General features: G+C 57.3%; 1 protein-coding gene across 1 annotated transcript; it reads left to right on the forward strand.

Annotated features, from left to right (window-relative positions):
* The first annotated feature begins 10816 nt into the window (after positions 1-10816).
* On the forward strand, positions 10817-19938 carry HAP1 (huntingtin associated protein 1). Its single transcript, XM_057317965.1, has 13 exons — positions 10817-11323; positions 12328-12404; positions 12791-12907; positions 13031-13254; positions 13462-13561; positions 13858-13924; positions 15213-15343; positions 15710-15784; positions 16138-16272; positions 16423-16514; positions 16779-16817; positions 17551-17909; positions 18695-19938. The coding sequence occupies exons 1-13, from the start codon at positions 10852-10854 to the stop codon at positions 18760-18762; spliced, it is 1956 nt and encodes a 651-aa protein (XP_057173948.1). The 5' UTR covers positions 10817-10851; the 3' UTR covers positions 18763-19938.
* The last annotated feature ends 212 nt before the right edge of the window (positions 19939-20150 follow it).

Here is a 20150-nt window from a genome sequence, read left to right on the forward strand (position 1 = left end):
GGATTTCTCTTGGGCAGAACATTCCTTGGGGCCTCTGGCTTGGCGTCTGAGCCCCTGCCCATCCCGTCTGTCTGCTCAGCCAGCATCCTCCTTGCTGGCTCTTGCCCCCAGTCTCTGTCCATGCTGTTCCTTCTGCCCAGGACGCTCTCACCTGCTCACTCTCTGGGATCCAACTCAGACCTCCCTCCCGGAGCGCTTCCTGTGACCGCCCACTGTTCCAGCCAGGCCGAGCTGGCCCCCGTTCTCTGCTCCATAATGCCCTGTGTACACCATCGTTCCACCCATCCCGTTGTCGTGACTTCAGCTTACATGATGGTTCCCCATGCACAGCCCCCACCCCCCTTCCCAGGGAGGGCCAGTTGCAAGGGCCTGCCAAGTCTGAGGATCTGTGGCACCTGTGAGCCTGCCATGGCTTCCATTTCCTCACCTGCCTGAGGTCGGGTGGTGGAGGGAGGCCATGGCCTCTCCTCGCAGGATCTCTGGCACTGGGACGGTTGTGCTGGGGGCAGGCGCGGGGAGCCCACTGGAGAGGCAGGTGTGGGGTGCAGGCAAGGGGTGACAAGATGTTAGATGCCAAGCCGAGCCCTGCTGAGGGGAGGGCACAGGGCAGAGTTTTCAGGGTCACCAGGACTTTTCACAATGCACTTCCTCTGCACACTGTGTCCGGGGCTGTCTTATTCTGCTCGGGCTGCTGTAACAGAGTACCATAGGCGGGGCTTAAACGTCAGGCATTTATCTCTCACGGTTCTGGAGGCTGGAAGTCTTAAGATCAAGGTCCCAGCAGATTGACACCCAGCAAAAGCCGGCCCCTTGGCCTGTAGACAGCCACCTCCTACTGAGTTCTCTGGTGCAAGCTCCGGGAGAGATCTCTCCCTCTTAGAGGGGCGCTAATCCCATCACAGGGCCCCACCCTCATAGCCCCCTCAAGACCTAATTACATTCCAAAGGCCCCACCTCTAAATATCACCTTGGGGGCTAGGACTTGGGACCAAACCCAAGCAGAAACCAGAGAACCCATCCGTTTCCATTGCTGTTGCCCAGAGCGGGCTGGAGGGATGTACAGGCACCAAGGAAGGATAAGCTGACCAACCCCACGCTTTGCAGAAGAGGACTCTTGCCAGAAAGGATCGTCCTCTCAAATCTCATAAGAGGCAATGAGGCAAGGGGTGGGAGGGGAAGTGAAGCATCAGTGTTAAGGGTTAGTACTAGCCGCGACTGAGCTTCACATGAGGCGCTGAGCTTCCTGGCAGCCCGGACAAAAAGGGAAAGTTAAGCTAGTTCATGAAGTGAGTTGACACTTCAAGTTTTCGTGTAGGAGCTGAGCCTCATAACCTTGAAAAAAATCAACTCATGTCTCTCAACCTCGGTTTCTTCCTCTGTACGATGGGGATAATGCCTGTTTCGCATACTGCACGTGAAGACGGAATGAGAGCACAGGGATTCCAGGCAGGAGGAAGGGGAAAAGGCAAAAGGCTTTTTCCCAGAGGAGTTTTGCCTTTCTGTTTTCCAGAAGGGACATCTACCCCCCAGGGACATTGGCAGGAAACTGCCACATGACCCTACCTTGCCGCAAGGGAGGCTGGGAAATTGAGGATATTTTATTGCACACATTGCCCCCTTGATAAAATCAGGGTTCTGATGGTAAGAAAGGAAGCAGACGTGGAAGGCGGGGTAGATCTCCCGTCATGTCTGCTGTGACTTGGAACTAGTCTCCTCCTGCTGGCCTCTTCCTCTTAGGTAGGCTTATTCGAGGGAGGCAGCAGAAATTCTGAGTGCCTGGGTTTCCGCGTAGGAGCCTCCCAGAAGGGGAGGTGCTGGCTTAAGTGATGTGGGCAGCCCCGATGGGAGCGGCCACGCCCAAGGAACAGGAAGCCCAGCCGAGGTGGTCTGGGGGAATGTCAATGTCTGTCACCAACCACAGACAACAGGTCTACCTCCGTATCACCAGTACCAATGGAGACCAATACCCACCTATCACAATGGCAGGTGCCATGCTGAAGACAAGGGAGGCAGCACCAAGCGCCCCCCAGAAATGGCCATGAGCCAGAATGAGGGGCAGAATCCAACAGGGTGGTGGTGGGCGGAAGACCCTCCTCTGCCCTACGTCCTGCTAGCTGGTCTTAGAATCAAATCGACACGAGACAGATTAACAGGAAAATCAAATTTAATAGCGGTACCTATGGAGAATCCACGCGGACATGAACTTCCAAAGACAATGAGGCAATGGGGAGCTTTTCTGAGCTAAGGAGAGGGGAAGGGTCTGAGGCTACAAAGGGGAGAAAGCTCACTAGCAGGAGGATGAGAGGAGAGGTTTGGAAAAACAAGCTTGCCCAATTCTGCGGGTTCTTAGGTAAAGGGGAGTCTGTTAACAGCTCTCTTCCTGGCACAGGCTCTCCTTCCCAATGCAAATTTTGGTAGCTGAAAAGGGGAGGCAGAGAGTTTTTCCTGCATCTGCTGGACTTTGATTACTTTTACTTCGAAATAATCTTTGGGCCCAAGTGGCCCATCTTGGGCCTGCCCTTAGCCCCTACAGTGGGATTTCAATATCAAGTTATCAGGGGGCACCTGGCTGGCTCAGTCGGTAGATATGCGACTCTGTTGATCTTGGAGTTTGAGCTCCACGTTGGGCGTAGGGATTACTTAAATAATATCTTTAAAAAAAATCAAATTATCAAAATAAATCCAAAGTAAGCTATCATTTGTGAACCTAAAACTACTGTTAAAAATACAGTCTGTCAATTTAAAAAGTTATTAAAAAATTAAAAATCTCTATTTTTTAAATTTTTTAATAACTTATTTATTTGACAGAGAGACAGAGAGCACAAGCAGGGGGAGCAGCTGAGGGAGAGGGAGAAGTAGGCTCTGTGCTGAGCAGGGAGCCTGATGTGGGGCTTGATCCCAGGACTCTGGGATCCTGACCTAAGCCGAAGGCAGATGCTTAACTGACTAAGCCACCCAGGTGCCCCTAAAAATATTTTTAAAGTATTACCAGGGTGACTCACTGGCCCAGTCAGTAGAGCATGTGACTCTTGATCGCAGGGTTCTAAGTTCAAGCCCGACACTATGTAGAGATTACTTAAAAACAAAATCTTTAGGGGTGCCTGGGTAGCACAGTCGTTAAGCGTCTGCCTTTGGCTCAGGGCGTGATCCCGACGTTCTGGGATCGAGCCCCACATCAGGCTCTTCCGCTATGAGCCTGCTTCTTCCTCCCCCAACCCCCCTGCTTGTGTTCCCTCTCTCACTGGCTATCTCTCTCTGTCAAATAGATAAATAAAATCTTTAAAAAAAAAAAAATCTTTAGGGGGGCGCCTGGGTGGCTCAGTAGTGAAGTGTCTGCCTTCGGCCCAGGGCGTGATCCCGGCGTTATGGGATCAAGCCCCACATCGGCCTCTTCTGCTGGGAGCCTGCTTCTTCCTCTCCCATTCCCCCTGCCTGTGTTCCCTCTCTCGCTGGCTGTCTCTCTCTGTCAAATAAATCAATAAAATTAAAAAAAAAATAAAGAAATAAAATCTTAAAAAATTTTGATTTAAAAAATGAAAAATAAAGTCTTGCACTAAAAGATTTTTTAAAACATGTCTACACAACCTCATCTAAAAAGCATGTAAGTTGGCTATCAACAAGATAAAATAACTAGGTAGGAAATAATTAGATGGAATCCTAAATCCTATGCGGGATCCAAAAACATCTGTGCACAAATAGAGAATATGGGGAAATTTGGTAACACCCAAGACACGTGGGAAAGAATTGAGAAGTTCAGTTAGTTGACCCCAGTTCCCAAATAATTACTAGTACAATGAAGCTGTGGAAAATGTGTCCAAACGCAGTCCTGGTCTGTACGAACAGGAGTGTGATGTCTCTAGAAGGAACAGGGGCACTCTTCATGGGCTAGATTTGTGGGTCATTCGTTCATTCAATCAGCAAAAGCCTCCTAGCTTTCTGCCAGGCTTTGTGTACGGCCCTGGGGATAGAGATACCCCACCCAATGGTAGCAGGAGAGTGTGCACGCGTGTAAGAGTCTGTAGGAGTCTCAGAGGGTTCAGGAGCCCCTGGAGGGAGTGGTTGACCTTTGAGTTGCCTTGCAAATAAGGAGGGGTTCGATGGAAATCCTGGAAGGTACCTGGGATTTCCTGGCAGTGGGAGCTGCAAAGACGTGAGAATGGGAAACGGAGCCCAGACTTAAGACAAACGACAGTGGGTTGGAGGGGTGAGAGTGAGCACCAGCCTGGAAAATGAGGCAAAACTGGTGAAAGGTCTCCATGGCATGTGGCTTGATGGGGTGCCTGTGACGAGGGAACCCCAGGACACTATTCTGCGGGAATGGCTGGAATCCCGGGAGTCCTCGCTCAGTGGTGTTAACCCCTGTTTCTCCTCTATAAAATAGTACTATTTTTTCTTCCTTCCCGTGATGATAAAATGAAACAACATATACAAAGCATAGGGCCCAGTGAATTTGTGTTTCTCCCCGCTTTGCTGTCCCCCAACCCCATGAATTGTTCCCGGAAAGGTGTAGAGTCTGGACATGGACCCAAGGTTCAGAAGGAGCTGCTGGCTCGAGGGACAGAGTCAGGGAGTGAAGGGTTCCTTGGTCTTCTCCGTGAACCTGGAGGTAGCTGAGAGAGGCCCAAGTGCAGGAGAAGGTCCTCCCAGGCTCACCACCTTCGCCTGCCCACCAGGCTAGACATGGCTGATAGCCCTGCCCTGCCTGACACTGGGCGCTGTGGTTTCCCCCCACCGGGCTCCCAGGTGCTTCCCACAGACACTCCCAGGCCCTGGGCAGGCGGTGACCTGCCACCTGCTGAGAGCTCCAGGAAGGGGGAGAGGGCTGAGCTGAGAAACTCTAAGTGAGCAGCGGGCAGAGGCCTGTACTGGAGTCCCCTAACACCCCCACCCCCTGAGGGTCTGCCGTCCTCGTGCCCTGGGAGGGTTCCTGGTGGGGCTCTCCTGTGTTGGGGAATGCGGAGCCTTGTCCAGGGTCCAGAGCCCTAGGGTCTCGCCCTAACCACGCAAGCCTCTCTGGAGGCTTTGGGGGCCACTCCCTGCCCCCCGCCCACAACCAGACTCACCCAGAGAATCCATCCCGTGTTCGTTGGACAGATACTGAGTGCCTACTCTAATTAGAGCCCTAAGGATACAGAAGTGAGCAAACACGCTGCTCTCTTGGTTAAACAACCATCTAACAAGTAACAGACTCTGACACTGTGAACAGTGGGAGGCAGGAAGATTCCAGGACAGGGCAGAACAGGGAGACACCCCTGCTGGGAGCAAGGAGGGCTTCTCAGAGGAGGAGGCCGAGAAGATCAGGCGTGAGCCTGCAGGCTGTGGGGGGGGGGGGGTGGTGGGTGATCCAGCAAGTCAAGAGCCCCCAGGTGGGAGAAAGCGTGGTGGGGTTTGGGGTGGAGGGAATCTCCATCCCCTAGGATCCTCGCCATCCCTTCTAGAGCCCGGCCCCCACCATCACCCCAGGTACTTCCCCTCTGCCTTCTCTCCTTGCTTCTCTCCTTTCCCGGTCCTGACCAGCAGGGGACCTAGAAGCCCAGAGGACACCAGGCTGAAGGGCTGGGTCCCCAGCATCCCCGCTTCCTCAGCCCAGGCCTGGGAGAGGCTTGGAGTGCTCAGCGCCCGGAGTCTGGCCAGGGTCTGGGGAGGAGGAGCCTTACGTTGTGGGGCGTGGGGCGGGGTGGGGTGGGGGGAGGAGGCCTGGGCACTGGTGGGGAGGAGGCTCCTGGGGAGGGATGAGGGGTCCCAGGAGTCCTACCAGAGAGGAGCAGGAGTGGGGGTGGGGAGGCCGCTCCCCTATCCCATGCCCAGGGCACTCCCTTCTGCCCTGTTCCCCAGTCAGGTGCAGAGAGGTGTCCTGGTGTCTGGCCCCGCCCGGATCCCTGGCACTGACCCTCAGGGGCTCTTGCCATGGGGAGCCTGTCCTAGGTTAATTTTCCAGGATCAGGCCAGGAGAGATGGCCTGAGCTGGGGGTGCACTGAGGCTGGGGTCAGAGTGACTGTGCTTGGCCCCAAGTTCATGGCTGTGGTGGGTCACAAGCCCCTTCCTGTCCTCTCTCTGGTTCAGCAGGGGTCAGAGGGTGCACACTGGGAGGGAAGAAGGAGGTCTAGGGTTTCTGTTCCTCTGACATCTCTGGTTAGAGCAGCGGCAGAGTGGGGAGAACTCGGCTTAAGGACGTCACTGGAGAGGGGCCCTCGGGGTCTCCCGGGCTGCCATGGGCTCATCAGCCGGCCAAAATGCTTACTTGTGGAGCCACCAGGGGTCTGAGCTTTGGCTTCTCCATCTGTCGAATGAAGTCATCCGTACTCTGCATTTTTTGTGGGGTCATTGATCCCATGGGTAAGGGCTGGCTGGGTGAGCGTAGGGGGTATGTGGGCTGGCACTGCCCTCTGGTGGCTGCAGCTAGAGCTGCTTTGCACGGTGCCAGGACCTAAGGGTGCAGTCTACCGGGAGCCGGCTGGGTCCCCTTCAGCTCTGTCTTCTCCACTCCACTTTCTTCTTCTGCACCCCAACCTTCCCAGGGTGCTCAGGGCTGCTTTCTCATGGGCAGGAATAATTCAATTCAGCAAACGTCCATTCAGCAGGAATGGAATAGACCCCTTTTGTATGTCCTGTTCTGCGTGCGTCCCCTCTCTTAAATGAATAAATCTTTAAGAAAAAAATTAAAGTATGGGGGGAAAAAGACAAATTACATTCAGGGAAATAAAGAGAAGGATGAATTCGAGTCCCAACTGAGATGTGCTGTAAGAATAAAATGCCCAGGGTGCTTGGGTGGCTCAACTGGTTAAGCGTCTGCCTTCTCTCTCTCTCAAAAAAATAAATGAAAAGCCCCATCGGGCTCCCTGCTCAACGGGGAGCCTGCTTCTCCCTCTCCTGCTTCCCCTGTTTGTGCTTTATAATAGATTAAATAGATAAAAAATAATAGATTGTTTATTTATTTATTTATTTATTTATTTATTTATTTATTTGGGAGAGAGAGAGCAAGCATGAGCAGGGGAGGGGCAGACTCCCCGTTGAGCAGGGAGCCATTTGTGGGACTTGATCCCAGGACCCTCGGACCAGGACCTGAGCCAAAGGCAGACTCTTAACTGACTGAGCCACCCAGGTGTCCCCCTCCTTTTTTTAAGAGCAATAGGGTTGTTATGGTCTAAATGTTTGTGTCCCTCCGCAATTCATGATGAAATGCTAATCCCCAGTGTGATGGTGTTAGGAGGTGGGGCCTTTGGGAAGTGATTAGGTCTTGAGATGGGAACCCCCATGAATGGGAACTGGTGGCCCTCATAGAAGAGCCCTCAGGGGCTCCCTCGGCCCTTCCACCATGTGAGGACCAAGAGAAGACAAGACAGCAGTCTATGGACCAGGAATTAGAGGTCTCACCAGACAATTTGTGGGCACCGTGATCTTGGACTTCCAGCCTCCAGAGCGCTGAGAAACAGTTTATAAGCCACTCAGACTATGGGATCTTGTTCAAACAGTCAGAGCCGACTCAGACACCACCTCCTGTCTGTCTGCTCTCAGCCACAGCCGTCCTGTTCAACTTATGATGACATCTCTCTGATGACAAGCCCTCCACTCCCTCAGGCGAGGTCTGGTCCATCGGGCCTGCTGCTCCCTTTCTGACCCTCCCCTGCAATCCTCTCTGCTCATTTCAGCCACTCCGACCTCTTTCTCCTACCTCAAGCCTTTGCTTTTGCTCTTGTCTCTTACCCTCTTTCAGTGCCTGTCCTCCCCTGCTCCCTCCCTCCCTCAGCTTTGGACTGAAGTGACTCTTCCCCCCAGCATTAAACTTGCAGCCCACTGCCCACCCATCGCTCCCAGGCAGCCCCTCCTGGTCCTTTTTCCTCCACAGTACTCATTCTGTCTAATACACTGTGTGATTTCCTTCTTCGTGTTGTATTTGCAGCTCCCCACTGCATGCGGGCCCTAGGAGGGCAAAGACCTTTGTGTGTTCTGTCCACTGATATGTCCCCAACACCTGTCACATTGCCCGGCTTCAGGTGCTTTGTACGTGTTTGTTGAAGGAATAATGATGGATCATTTAGGGAGACAAGAACAGTTGAGATAGGGGCGCCTGGGTGGCTCAGTTGTTAAGCCTCTGCCTTCGGCTCAGGGTGTGATCCCAGGGTCCTGGTATCCAGCCCCACATTGGGCTCCTCCGCTGGGAGCCTGCTTCTTCCTCTCCCACTCCCCCTGCTTGTATTCCCTCTCTCGCTGGCTGTCTCTCTCTCTCTGTCAAATAAACAAAATAAAATCTTTAAAAAAAAAAGAACAGGGGCGCCTGGGTGGCTCAGTCATTAAGCATCTGCCTTCGGCTCAGGGCGTGATCCCAGAGTCGTGGGATCGAGTCCCGCATAGGGCTCCTCTGCTGGGAGCCTGCTTCTTCCTCTCCCACTCTCCCTGCTTGTGTTCCCTCTCTCGCTGGCTATCTCTCTCTCTGTCACATAAATAAATAAAATCTTTAAAAAAAATAAATAAAAAAATTTTTAAAAAAAGAACAGTTGAGATAAAAGAAGAAATGAAGCCAGCCCATAATAAGGTTGCTCAAGATTATCACCGTAACACAGGGCGGCACGTGAAAAGCGTACACAGGGCAACCCGTGAAAAGCGTAGGGGGTGGTTATGGAGCTTGATGCCTCCTCTTCTTATTCCAAGTCTCTGGCCTGAGGCCCTCCCCCTTAATAGTTTGGAAGAATATTGGAGTCTGGGTGGGAGGAGGGGAGGAAAAGAGGGAGCCAGAGCCAGGGGGCAAAGGTTGGGAGGGGTCTGGATTCCGCAAGGGAACCACTTCTTACTTCCCTGCCTAGACGGCGCTGGGTGGAGCCAACATTTTAGAAATAACTAATGAAGACTGTCCCTCTGATAAACAAGCAGAGAATTCCCTGTGGGGCTAATCGTGGCTTGGGGCTCCTCGGAGGATTTGATGTGTCTGGGAGGTGAATCGGCACCAGGGTTCACTCACCAGTCAGGAATGAGAAACACTGGCTCCCGAGGAGAGAGGCTGCCATTTGAGGGGGACAGGTAGGAGTTGGCTGGGAAGCCTGGGGGTGTGGCCTGAGATGCAAACTACTAAGCCATTAATGATTTCTCCTCCCCTCCCACCCAGACCGCGCTGTCAGGTAGGTACTTTCCATTTTTCTCATAGTTCCTTTTGTTTGTTTAAAAAAAAAAATGCACTACGTTCTGTAATTGTCTTACTTGTTTTCTCGTTTATTTGCTTCCCTTTCTAGAAACTAAACTCCAGGAGAGCAGGGGTCTAGTTTCTCTTGTTCCCTGCTCTAGTCTGAGAGTCTAGTACAGTGCCTGACACACACACACACACACACGCGTACATGTATACATATATATATATCAGGCACTGCACTAGACTGTGTCTATCTATCTATCTATCTATCTATCTATCTATCTATCTATCCACACACACCTATCAGACAAGATATATATAGATATATCATAGGGATTCAATAAATATTTGTCAAATGAATGAATGGACCCAGATGGAAGGAAACATCCTTATCACGATGCTTCTCCGTGGGAAAGCGGGTGGACAGGGCAGTCTGATCCTCGTTCCTGGGTTGTGTCTCTTGTTCCATGCTGTGTCACAGACACCTGGCCTCCAAGGCACGTTGTCAGCACTAGGAGCCTCTGTCCCAGATGCAGCCCTTGGGCAACAGCCCCTGTCCTGGGCTCAGGCTTAAGTTGGTGGCTGTGGGGAAGGGGCTCCTGGAATTCCTTAGAGATGGATTCATGCGGAGGGGGGCAGGGGGAAATCACAAAAGTCTAGAAAGGAGGGTGAGGCCTCAACAGCAGAGGGGCTGAAGGGGACTGTACATTTGAGAAATATTTAGGAGGCAAATCAAGCAGGTGATTGGTTATTGAAGGGAAGAAAATTGGGACACCAAGAATGATTCTAAGGCTTAAAAGAATTAGTGCCACAACCATCTTTTTCTGGCGGTAGGTTCTTCCAGTCTAAAGGGACAGAAATGGCCACCGGCCTCCTCTGCCGCCCCATCCAACTCCTTCAGGACTTCGGGCTACTCTCGGAGGCACCGCCTCCCGCGGCGCCCTCTGAGGGACACGCTCCCTACGCTGAAGGGGCGCAGGTCTGGTCTTGGAGACAGACACGCTCTGAGCACTGCCGGCCACCGGATAAGCGATGATCTGGGGCCCCGCGGGACGAGGTCGGAGGAGTCTTCCCCGGGGAGACCTCTAAGCACGGTCTCCAGGAAGAACAGGTGTCTGCCGGGGTGGAAGGAGGTGGGCAAAGCGAATGAGGGCTGGAGGTAAAGCATAAGGAAAGGTAATAAGACAAAGTAAGAAATAAGAAAGAGGGCTGTTGAGCGGCTGGAGCACGGGGGTGTGAGCGCAGGGACCGGTGTGGGACGCGCCAGACTGGGCGGCGCGTTGAAACCATACTGGGGTTTGGATTCATCTCCCAGCTCCCTGGAAAGCACAATACTGCCCTAACTCCCGGTCCGGCGTGTGCAGCCGGCAACCCCCGCGGGAGCGGAGGGACGGGGTGTCCCCAGCTAGGGACCTCGAAGTCTCTGTACCCGAGTTCCGGGGAAGCGGAGATTTGGGGCAGAACCATTCTTGGGAGGTGGAGAGGGGAGGAGAGGCCCTGCACTCGGAACCCGAGCCCACGGAACCGGCTGGAACCGCCGCTCGACTCTTCTCCTCATTCTGATTTTTGCGCTCTGCTTCTCCACCAAGAGTTCCGCTCACACGCGACCCGCAGTCCCGGGCCCCACTGGCTGCTCCCGGCCGCCCACTCCCGCGCGTGGTACGGCCCGCCGGCGCCCACTCCGGGCGCTGGTTGTAAAGGCCGGGCGGCTGCAGCCGACTGCGGACTCAAGATGCGTCCTAAGGGGTCGGGGCCCGGCTACGTGAGGCACCGGTTCAGACCCCGGGATCCGGCGGGAGTCAGCCTCGCACCCCCACTCGCAGCCAATCCCACTCCAGAGCCCTCTGCACAGGTGGCACCCGCCCCTGCGCGGGCACCCGCGGCCAGACAGGGAGCAGGATCCAGATCCCCATCCGTCTCGGGACGCCCCGCCGGAGCTCGCGCGACCTCCAAGGCTGGATCGGCGGCAGGACCCCCACGCGCATCCGCATTCTCAGCCGCCCAGGGGAATGCCCAGTCCGTGCGCGGCAACTCGGATGCGCCATGGACCCGCTTCATGTTCCAGGGGCCCTTTGGTCCCCGGGCCACTGGCCTGGGGACTGGAAAGGCGGCGGGCATCTGGAAGACGCCGGCCGCCTACATCGGCCGTCGGCCTGGGGTGTCTGGCCCGGAGCACGCAGCCTTTATCCGGGAGATGGAGGAAGGTAAACTGGATCCCCGGAACCACAGAGCGGGTGGGACGTAGGCATTTCCGTGGAGAAGGGGGCCCAGTCGGCTCCGGGCGCCCCGCTCCCATTGGCGTTCAATCTTCTCGCTCTATCCACTTGCGATGTCACTGTCTGCGGTGCCTCTCCGGTCCCCTCTTGCCTGTCGTCTCCTGATCGTTGTCGGGGGGGGTCAGGTCCAGGGGCTCTCAGCGCCCGTTGCTCCGCAGATTTGCGCACTCTCGGGGCACCCGTCCCCAGGCTACCGCAGAGCCAGGAGAGGGGCGGGGGGCTGCGAGAGGGCGCTGCCCCGAGCCTGCACTGGCCCGCGGCGACGGCGCTGGCCCGCAGCGCCCGCGCAGGGGAGGTGGGTGGGCGGAGGGGTTGATTTGGTCAACCTTTTGGCTGCGGGCGTCAAGGCGGTGCTTTTCCCCAGCCTAGGGATGGGCGGGGCCTCAGGTTTCTTCCCCTAGTAGCCTCTCCTGGGTAGCGCGAGATCTCGGGATTGGGTCTAGAGCTCACGGGCCCCCCTACTGCAGTGCTGGAAAAGTCTCTTCCTTCCCTCCACACGCAACAGGTGCGGGGTGGGTGACTGTGTCTGTTTTATGACCCACAAGGCTCCCATGAGTCGGCCAGGCCAAGGCTGCCCTCTGGGTAAGGCGTGATGAGTCAGTATCTAGCCGCCTCTCTTCTCCTAGGCGCCAGGGACCCAGACGGCCGAGAACTCAGTTCCACCTGAGCTTGGAGGACTGGGATCCTTCACCTCACCCAGGCCCCTCCAGAACAAAAAAAGAGTCTAGTTGGCCCTGGGAGCAGGGAATGGAGTGCTGTACTGGGGTGTGTGTGGAGAGGGTATTGGGGGCAGGAAGGGAGCTCAGTCTTCTCCTCCCTTGTCGCCGACTCTTGTTGCTGAGGGAGAACTGGGGACAGGGCAGGAAACAGTGGGATGTGGGGTGGAATATGCCCCCCTTTTCCTGATTCTGTCGCACTACCTGCTTTTGCAGCGCTGTGCCCTGACCGACCCCCGCCAGTCAAGATCACCCAAGAAGATGTCAAACTGATGTTAAAGCTACTAGAGGAGGTGTGTACTGCCTTCCTGGGGCCAGCCTGAGCCTCTGTTTGAATTCTGCCCGGAGGGGTAGGAGTCCTGTCTGTTCCCGGCTTGACTGTTTCCCTGGGGGTCAGGCTGGGGGTCTCTTTTATGGAAGGCAGGTATATGTGGGATGTCCAGGCTGAAACTGCTCTTAGAGCCAGTTTTCCTCTTTCCTGAGCACGAAACTGAGTCAGGCCCCACAGTGGGTTGATGGCAGACTCTTTTCTAGTAGCCTGGAAAACTAGGGTGTGGAAGGGTTTCCCTTAGTGGCCTAGCTTCCCTTGGAGCCCTGTGTACTCTCTAGCTTCTCCCATCTGTCTGGGAGATCCCAGAAAACAGGAAAGTATTCCCCGTGGACGGGGGTCCTTCTGCAGAGAGAGCGGGACCTACATACGGCGGCTCGCATTGGCCAGTCCCTGGCGAAACGGAACAGTGTTCTGATGGAGGAGAACAGCAAGCTGGAAGCCATGCTGGGCTCAGCCAGGGAGGAGGTAACCGGCTGGGACGAGGGGTGGGGGGTGTGCCATCTCAGACCTACCTCCGTCCCCCTCGTGCCAGGACCTGTGCCTGCCCCTGCCTGCCTTCCCACAGGGATCCTCTCCCCCCACCGGCAGATTTTACACCTCAGACACCAGGTGAGCTTGCGAGATGATCTCCTCCAGCTCTACTCTGACTCGGATGAGGAGGAAGAGGAGGAGGAAGTGGAAGAGGAGGAGGAGGAGGAAGAGGAAGAGGAAGAGGAGGAGGAGAAGGAGGAGGAGGAGGAGGAGGAGGAGGAGGAGGAGGAGGATGGAGAGGAGGAGTGGCAGCGTGATCATCTCTATGGAGCTTCTGAGCCGTGAGTGTCCTGCCTTTTCACCGGGCCGTCCCTGCTCTGTGCCTCAGTTTCCCTGTTTGCAAACTGCGACACACCTGGTGCACCTGCCAGCAGGGTTGCTGGGGCTCAATGAGAACACCCCACTGAGCCCAGGTGGGCAAACCCTGGGTGGGCTGGGACCCGGGTTCCCCACCCCTGCGCCCTGACGCTCCTTGCTCCCGCCGCTAGGACTTCTGTGTGGGAGTCACGGCACCAGTGCCTGCAGCTGGAAACCCTGCAGGAGCAGCTGCGGCGGCTGCAGGCAGAGAACGAGCAGCTGAGAGAGGAGGTGAGGCTGTGGCAAGAGGGGATGGCCACAGGCAGGGGCTGTTGGCTCCCCTGCCACTTCCTCCCCCCCTCCCTGCAGGCCTCTCACCTGGTTGCTTCCTCCCCCCTCCCTGCAGGCCTCTCACCTGGATGCTTCCTCTCTCCCTCCCCGCAGGCCTCTCCCCTGACGCTTCCTCCCCCCTCCCCGCAGGCCTCTCACCTGACGCTTCTTCCCCCCTCCCCGCAGGCCTCTCACCTGCCCTTCCTCCCCCCTCCCCGCAGGCCTCTCACCTGCCACTTCCTCCCCCCTCCCTGCAGGCCTCTCACCTGGACGCCCTGGAGGAAGAGGAGCAGATGCTCATCCTGGATTGCGTGGAGCAGTTTTGTACGTGAAGCTGTAACCTGGGGGGAGCCGAGGGGAGAACTCAGAACTCACAGTCTGGAGACCTGAGTTCAAGTCCCAGCTCTGGCACTTCCTAGCTGTATGAGCTTGGACGAGTTCCTTGACCTCTCTGAAACTTCCTCTTTAGAACGGGGTGCAGAGCTCTCCAGAGCGCAGCGGACCGTGCTCCCTGCATGCTGTGAAGAGCTGTGCAGAAGCCGTGGGGCCCCTCTAAGCCTGTTTCCTTTTGTCATTTGGGGCGTGGGAAGGAGGGGCCTGGAAGCAAGGAAGAGAAGGAGCCCTGAGCTGCCAGACACCGGGCGAGGCACCGGGACTGGGGCAGTGGCAGTGTGGGTACCGTGTGTTTATGAAGACGAGGGAGGCACGGTGTTTGTCTCTGAGAAGCTCAAGTCTCCCTGCCACAGGCAGGCGCAAGCTGGCAGCCGCTGAGCTCCTGCTGCCCCCGCCCCACAGGTCTGACCTTCCTTCCCTCTGGGCTCCCCAGCTCCCGGAAGGGCCAGGCCCCTGGCGTAGGAGCTGGTCCCCAAATGCGGTCACTTCCACCTCCTAAGAAAGGCTCAAGTCTCTTTCCTCCTCCTCACGCCCCTGTCTTGAGCCCAGGCCGGGTCTTAGCTGGTCTCCCGCCCTGTACTGCTGTCTTTTCAGGTCCTTCTGCACACAGCCCAAATAAGTTTTCTAAAACCAAATCTGACCATGTCATCCTCTGCCTAAAAGCCCGAGCTTCCCATGGGCCAAAGGGAAACCTCAGCCCCCCACCCCAGCCCCTGTGATCTGGGCGCTGCCAAGATCCTGAGTCCTCCCTGCAGGGTCTTGTGATTGGCTCTGGGCCCCTCCATGTCCTGTCTGGGCCTCGTTTGCCTTCTTGGCCTGGCCGAGTCCCACTTGCCCTGCAGAGGTCCTAGCTTTGCAGACCGTGTAAGGCAGGACCAGGTACTGCCGCTGTCACTCCCAGTGCGCCCTTTATACGCGGTTCATCCTAGCCCATAGTAGGCTCTGGTGGGATTTCCTTGCCCATCAGCGTCCCCGGTGAGATTTCCTTGCTTATCAGCGTCCCCGCTAGACATGAGCTCTGTGTGTGCCCAGACCAGGTCTTGTAGACTGCTCACCCAGGGCCTTGCAAACATTTATTGGCATGAAGACCCAGGGAGGAACACGAAGTCCAGGGTCCCCTGCACGAGCTGAGGGGTGGGGCGGACAGAGGCATCGGGAGGGCCAGACTGGTCCCCGAAGGCCAGGGCAGCCAGCGCTGACTTGCCCCGCTTCCCCCCAGCCGAGGCCAGCCAGCAGATGGCCGAACTGTCGGAGGTGCTGGCGCTCAGGATGGAGACCCACGACCAGCAGCGGAGGGAGGTCACCCAGCTGAGGACCCAGGTCCTGACACTGCAGCGGTGCTGCCAGACGGTGCGTCCGTCGGAGTGTGTGCAGGGCTCCCTCCTCTGGTCCCGGCCCCACGGACCCCGAGCCCCCTCATCCCTGCCCTCGCCTCAAGGAGCCCTGGGCTGGGCCACTCCCCAGCCCCTCTGTGCGGTGGAGGCAGAGACGGAGATCTCAGGGAGATCTCAGAGAGCACCCGTTCTGCCCCCTCGTTGTCCCAGGGAGGGGACCCAGGCCCAGAGAGGGTCGTGGAGTGTTCTAGGACGCCTCATGCCATGTGACCTCTTGCTTCAAGAGTTGCCAGAGGCTCAGCCGTGGGCCTGGGAAGACTTGCCGGTGGTGGTGGGGAGGCCTCGGCTGGGGCTGACCAGTCTCGGGTCTCGGTCCTTTCAGTATGGAGCCGAGACGGAGAAGTTGCAGCAGCAGCTGGCGTCGGAGAAGGAAATCCAGATTCGGCTCCAGGATGAGGTGAAGCCCCCCCTGGCTCCTGCCCGGGAGAGAGCCTGGCGCAGAGCCCGGAACTCAAGGCCCTCACTCAGCTGGCTGACCTGGGAGGGCGAGCTCCTTGAGCAGGCTCTGGGTCTGTCCCTTTGCACAGCCTTGGTGTCTGGCTTGGGGCCTGGCAGGTGGCAGTTCATTTGGGGTCTGAGTGGAGTAGAGTCCAGGGACCTGCCCGGGGGCACGCTGCACGTCATTATGTGGGTCGAGAGCCTGGGCCGTGTGCCTCTTAGCCCAGGCTTCCCAGCACAGGGGAGAGGGTGGGCAAGGTGTGCCGGGCGGGTGTGCCTGGGTCCCCACAGAACCTGCAGGTGGCTTCCCAGCTGCAGGACCTGCGGGAGAAGTTCACAGAGTGTGGGGGCGAGCTGACCGAGGCCCAGGAGGAGGTGGAGACCCTCCGCCGGCGAACCCCGGTGTCCACTGGCCCGGTCACCCACTACACATATACTGTACCCCTGGTGAGGACCCCCGGCCGCCCGCCTTCTGCCCTCTGTGTGCCCGTGCCTCAGTGCTGCTGGCTGATTTCCATCCCCCGTCCTTCTCTGTCCCTGGAAGTAGGGGCTGGAGTTCTGTGGGGATCCCCTGCTAATATCCGCCTCTCCACCCAGGAGGCCCTTCCTGGTTTCCAGGAGACCCTGGCGGAGGAGCTCAGAATGTCTATGAGGAGGATTATCTCAGACCCTGTGTTTTTTATGGAAAGGTGCGCTGCTGGGACCCCCAGGCCCTTGCCTGACCCACACTCACCTTCCCGGAGTATGGAGGGGGTTTACTTCTGACTTTCCTTCACTCACAGCACCCCTTGTTAGCTGCCCTGGTCCCTCCCCCTCACCGCCCTTTTCACTGTCCGTGCGGTGTATGAGCCCCTCATTTCTCCCTGGGATTTTTTCCATGTTGGGGCCCCAGGGACTTTGCAGTTTCGGCTAATGTTGCCTTGGGACAATGATGGCCGTTTTCTCTGTTGAAGGAATCACAGAACGACTACAGAGGAGATGTCACATCTGGGGTAAGCTGGCCGGGGGCTCCCTGTCACCAAGCATCACTTTTAGCAGCCAGACAACCACCCATGACCCTATCACCCTGGAGAAGGCTCTGCTCTCTGGGCTGGCTGGGTTGAGGTGTTCCGGGAAGGGGCTGCCCCTTTTTCCTTCCGACTTGCCCCGTAGTTGGCCATCTGACTTAGGCTGTTCAGGTGGGGGCTGAAGCCTTCCCTTCACCTCACCAGGGACTGAGAGGAGAATGGGCACTGGCCCAGGAGCTGGGAACGTCCGGGACTCGAGTTCCTGCTTGATCCCTTTATTGGCTGTGTGTCCTTGGGCAAGTCATTTGACCTGTCTGAGCCTTACTAAAATAGCAACTAGTTGTGGGCAGGGCTGTGAAGGTTAAATAAGGGGAGGAATATTATCCTTGCTGCTCTGGGTTGTGCACGGGGCAGGGGGGGGGGGTACCAGGGGAAGGCGGGGCTTGTGCAGTGTGGGTGACCATTCTCCCTCCTTCTTACCTGGTGCCCGGGCTGGGTGTGTGAAGCCTTGAGGCTGGTACCCAGCTTCCCTTTCGCCTGGATGGCACTGACGCGGGGAGTAGCCGTCAGGCCTTGTGGGTAGACTGGGGCAGAGAACAGGAGAGCTGCTCAGCCCTGGTGGCTGGAGAAGTCCCAGGGGAGCGGAAGGAGGGGGCTGGGCGCTCTGGCTGGGGCTGGCTTTCAGGGCACAGAAAGACTCTCCTGTCTCCCTGCCCAGGTACAAGCTGTGCTGCAATGAGGCCCGAGAGCAGGACCGCGGGTTCGAGGCTGAGAAGGGGTTAATGACGGCAGAGGATTTTGTGGCAGAACATTTTGTGCCTTCGGAGGAGTTGGGGGCCACAGAAGAGGGGGTGCCATCCGAGGAGGGGTTGACAGAAGAGGCAGAGGAGGCTGAGGCCCGGGAGGAGGTGGAGCCGGAGCTGGAGGAGGCGACGCAGACGAACGCAGTGCCCTCAACCCTGGAGGCCGGCGGCGCGGGCCCCTCTCACCTAAGCATGAAGCGTGTCCTCCAGCAGCTGGCTAACTGGCAGGACTCGGGGTACAGGCGGCAGCTGAGGCAGAAGACGCTCCAGAAAGGTGCGTGCTCCCGCGGGGGCCTCCCTCTGGCCAGCCGGAGGAGGACAAGCTGCAGATCATCAAGCCAATGAAATGTGAGGGTAGTTGAGCCCCCCAAGTGCTCGCTTACCTCACCCTGGCCCCACCCAGTGTGCTGATTTGCATGGGCTTTGCATATCATTTGCATAGGCATCTCTGGGATCCCTCAAGCAGGAACTGTGGCCCCGGTGTTCATTTATGTGGAATTTGCATAAGATTCCAGAGCTCTACCCCCCTGTTCTGGAGGGCTGGGCTGGGAGTTAAGACTGCCGCCCTCCACTGCGCCTTAGCTGCCTCTCTCTGCTGCCCCCTTCCCCTCTCCCCACTCCACCTCCCCCATCCCCAAGCCTCCCCAACCCTACAGCAGTGGCAGCAGCAGGCCAAAACAATGTGGGGGGCGGGATCAGAGAGCAGCCGCCTGGGGTGCTGACCCAGGACTTTCAGAGACTGGAGGAGGACAGGGCCAACCACCCTCCCAGGGCCTGGGAGGGAGAGGGGGGTGTTCTGGGGCCCTCCAGGCCATTGGGACAAAGGCCTCTGCCAGCAAGGGTTATAGTCGGACCAGTCCCCTGGGTGAGTCTGAAGATGGGCTAGGGTCTCCTGCAGAGTGGGGGGGTGGGTCAAGGTCTCCTCTCCCTAGCTAGAAACCCCCAGGTTTGGGGAGCTACACCTGCTTAGTGTGTGAGTCCTGCCTTCAAGGAGCTCCCAGGGATACCAAAGGTGGTTTAGTGACTCGCATTGTTTCCTTTAATTCTCACACCCCATAGGGAGGAGTTCCTACGCCCCTTTGTTAGGTGAGAACAGAGCTAAAGTAACTCAGCGGCCGCGGATCTGAGCCTGTTCACTACTACGCCATAATGACGTTCCTGGCCTATCGCTCACGTCTGACCCTGTCCTGGTGCCTGCCTCGCCTGCTCTCAGCTGTGAAAGTTAGAGCCCGTTGCTAGTCTCACCGTCATAAGTGGCCTGCCCCCACTCTGATGGCCCTTTGGTCACCCGCAGCCTCATCAGGGTTGCCATGGAAGGTTGTGCAGTTTGTATACTGAACAGTGACCTCTGTGGCCGGCCAGGGCAGCCTGCACAGCAGTCAGTCGTGGCCATCTTTCTGATATAGCCGACAAGGCCTCAGCCCCTGCCCACTGTCCAGGCCCGGAGTTCACATCCACTCCCCTTCTCTTCCAGGCTTTGCTGTGTCCCAGCAGCCTGCAGAGGCCCCACAGACAGCCTGAGGCCCCTCCTTCAGCTGCCTGACCAAGTCCCACCTGCCCCAGAAACCTCCTTCCCATCCTTCCAAACAGGACCCCCCGGTGTCACCAGCCACCTTCTGTCCTGATGAACCTGGGCTGGGGCTTGAGGACCCAAGCCTCCACGCTTTTCTGAGATAGGGGACCCTGGCCTTGGCTCTGCAGCTGGGGCACAAGCTGCGGCAGCTGGGCCCGGAGTCACGTGCTAGCCCAGGGGGTGGTGGAAGCCCCGGGGGAGGCCTGTCAGCGGCCAGACCTGGCTCTGAGCTGGGCTGGGGCTGGGGCTCGGGCCTTGGTGAGGGAAGGTGTTCTGATGACCCTCCTAACAACATCCCCTGACCCCCAAGTTAAAGGTGACCCCCGAGTCCTTGCTGACTTTTAGGGACCTGGCCCTCTTCCTCCATTCTTGGCCCTTTCTTCTCGGTCCCTCACTACTGTTGGTAACCAGGAGTGTCTCTATGGGTGGGTGAGGGGTCCCTCTGTCCACTGGGGGCCTCCTCCCTACCGCCCCGCCTGCGGCCCTTGAGTATCCAGGCTCTCCGCCCAAGTCACTCCCTCCCTGCTGTCCTCCCTGCAGTGCCCCTCGTTTCTTCATTCTGGCTGTTCTGCCCTTCCCCACTCTTTACTCCTAAACAGCCGGAGTCTGGGGCTCAGGACCCCCGTCGGCCTGGGCCTGCTCCCTGCTCTGCTGCTCTCTCTTCTGTTCTTCTGTTGCGTGTCAGCCCGTACACCTGTCGCTGCAGAAAATAAAGGACGTGTGTGCTACCTGGCCCGGACTCCCGCGTCTTTCTCTGCGAGTGTGTGCACGTGCGTGTATGTGTGTGTGTGTGTATGCACACAGGTGTGTGTGTGCGTGTGTGCGTGCGTGCGTGCTCATGCATGCAGCTTTGCTGGGGCAAGGTTGTGGAGAGACGATGGGCTCCAATACTGAATCACGTGCCACAGGCTTTTGGTTAATACATCATGTAGTCACATTCAA

Source organism: Ursus arctos, unplaced genomic scaffold (assembly GCF_023065955.2).
Source record: "Ursus arctos isolate Adak ecotype North America unplaced genomic scaffold, UrsArc2.0 scaffold_24, whole genome shotgun sequence".
Lineage (NCBI taxonomy): Eukaryota > Metazoa > Chordata > Mammalia > Carnivora > Ursidae > Ursus > Ursus arctos.

What these genes read in the sequence shown, in the direction of transcription:
- HAP1 (XM_057317965.1), top strand. Translation starts at nt 10,852, where the DNA reads ATGCGTCCTAAGGGGTCGGGGCCCGGCTACGTGAGGCACCGGTTCAGA. An exon ending in TGGGCTCAGCCAGGGAGGAG is followed by an intron (nt 12,908 to 13,030) that starts GTAACCGGCTGG and finishes CCCCACCGGCAG; the next exon opens with ATTTTACACCTCAGACACCA. An exon ending in GAGGAGATGTCACATCTGGG is followed by an intron (nt 16,818 to 17,550) that starts GTAAGCTGGCCG and finishes CTCCCTGCCCAG; the next exon opens with GTACAAGCTGTGCTGCAATG.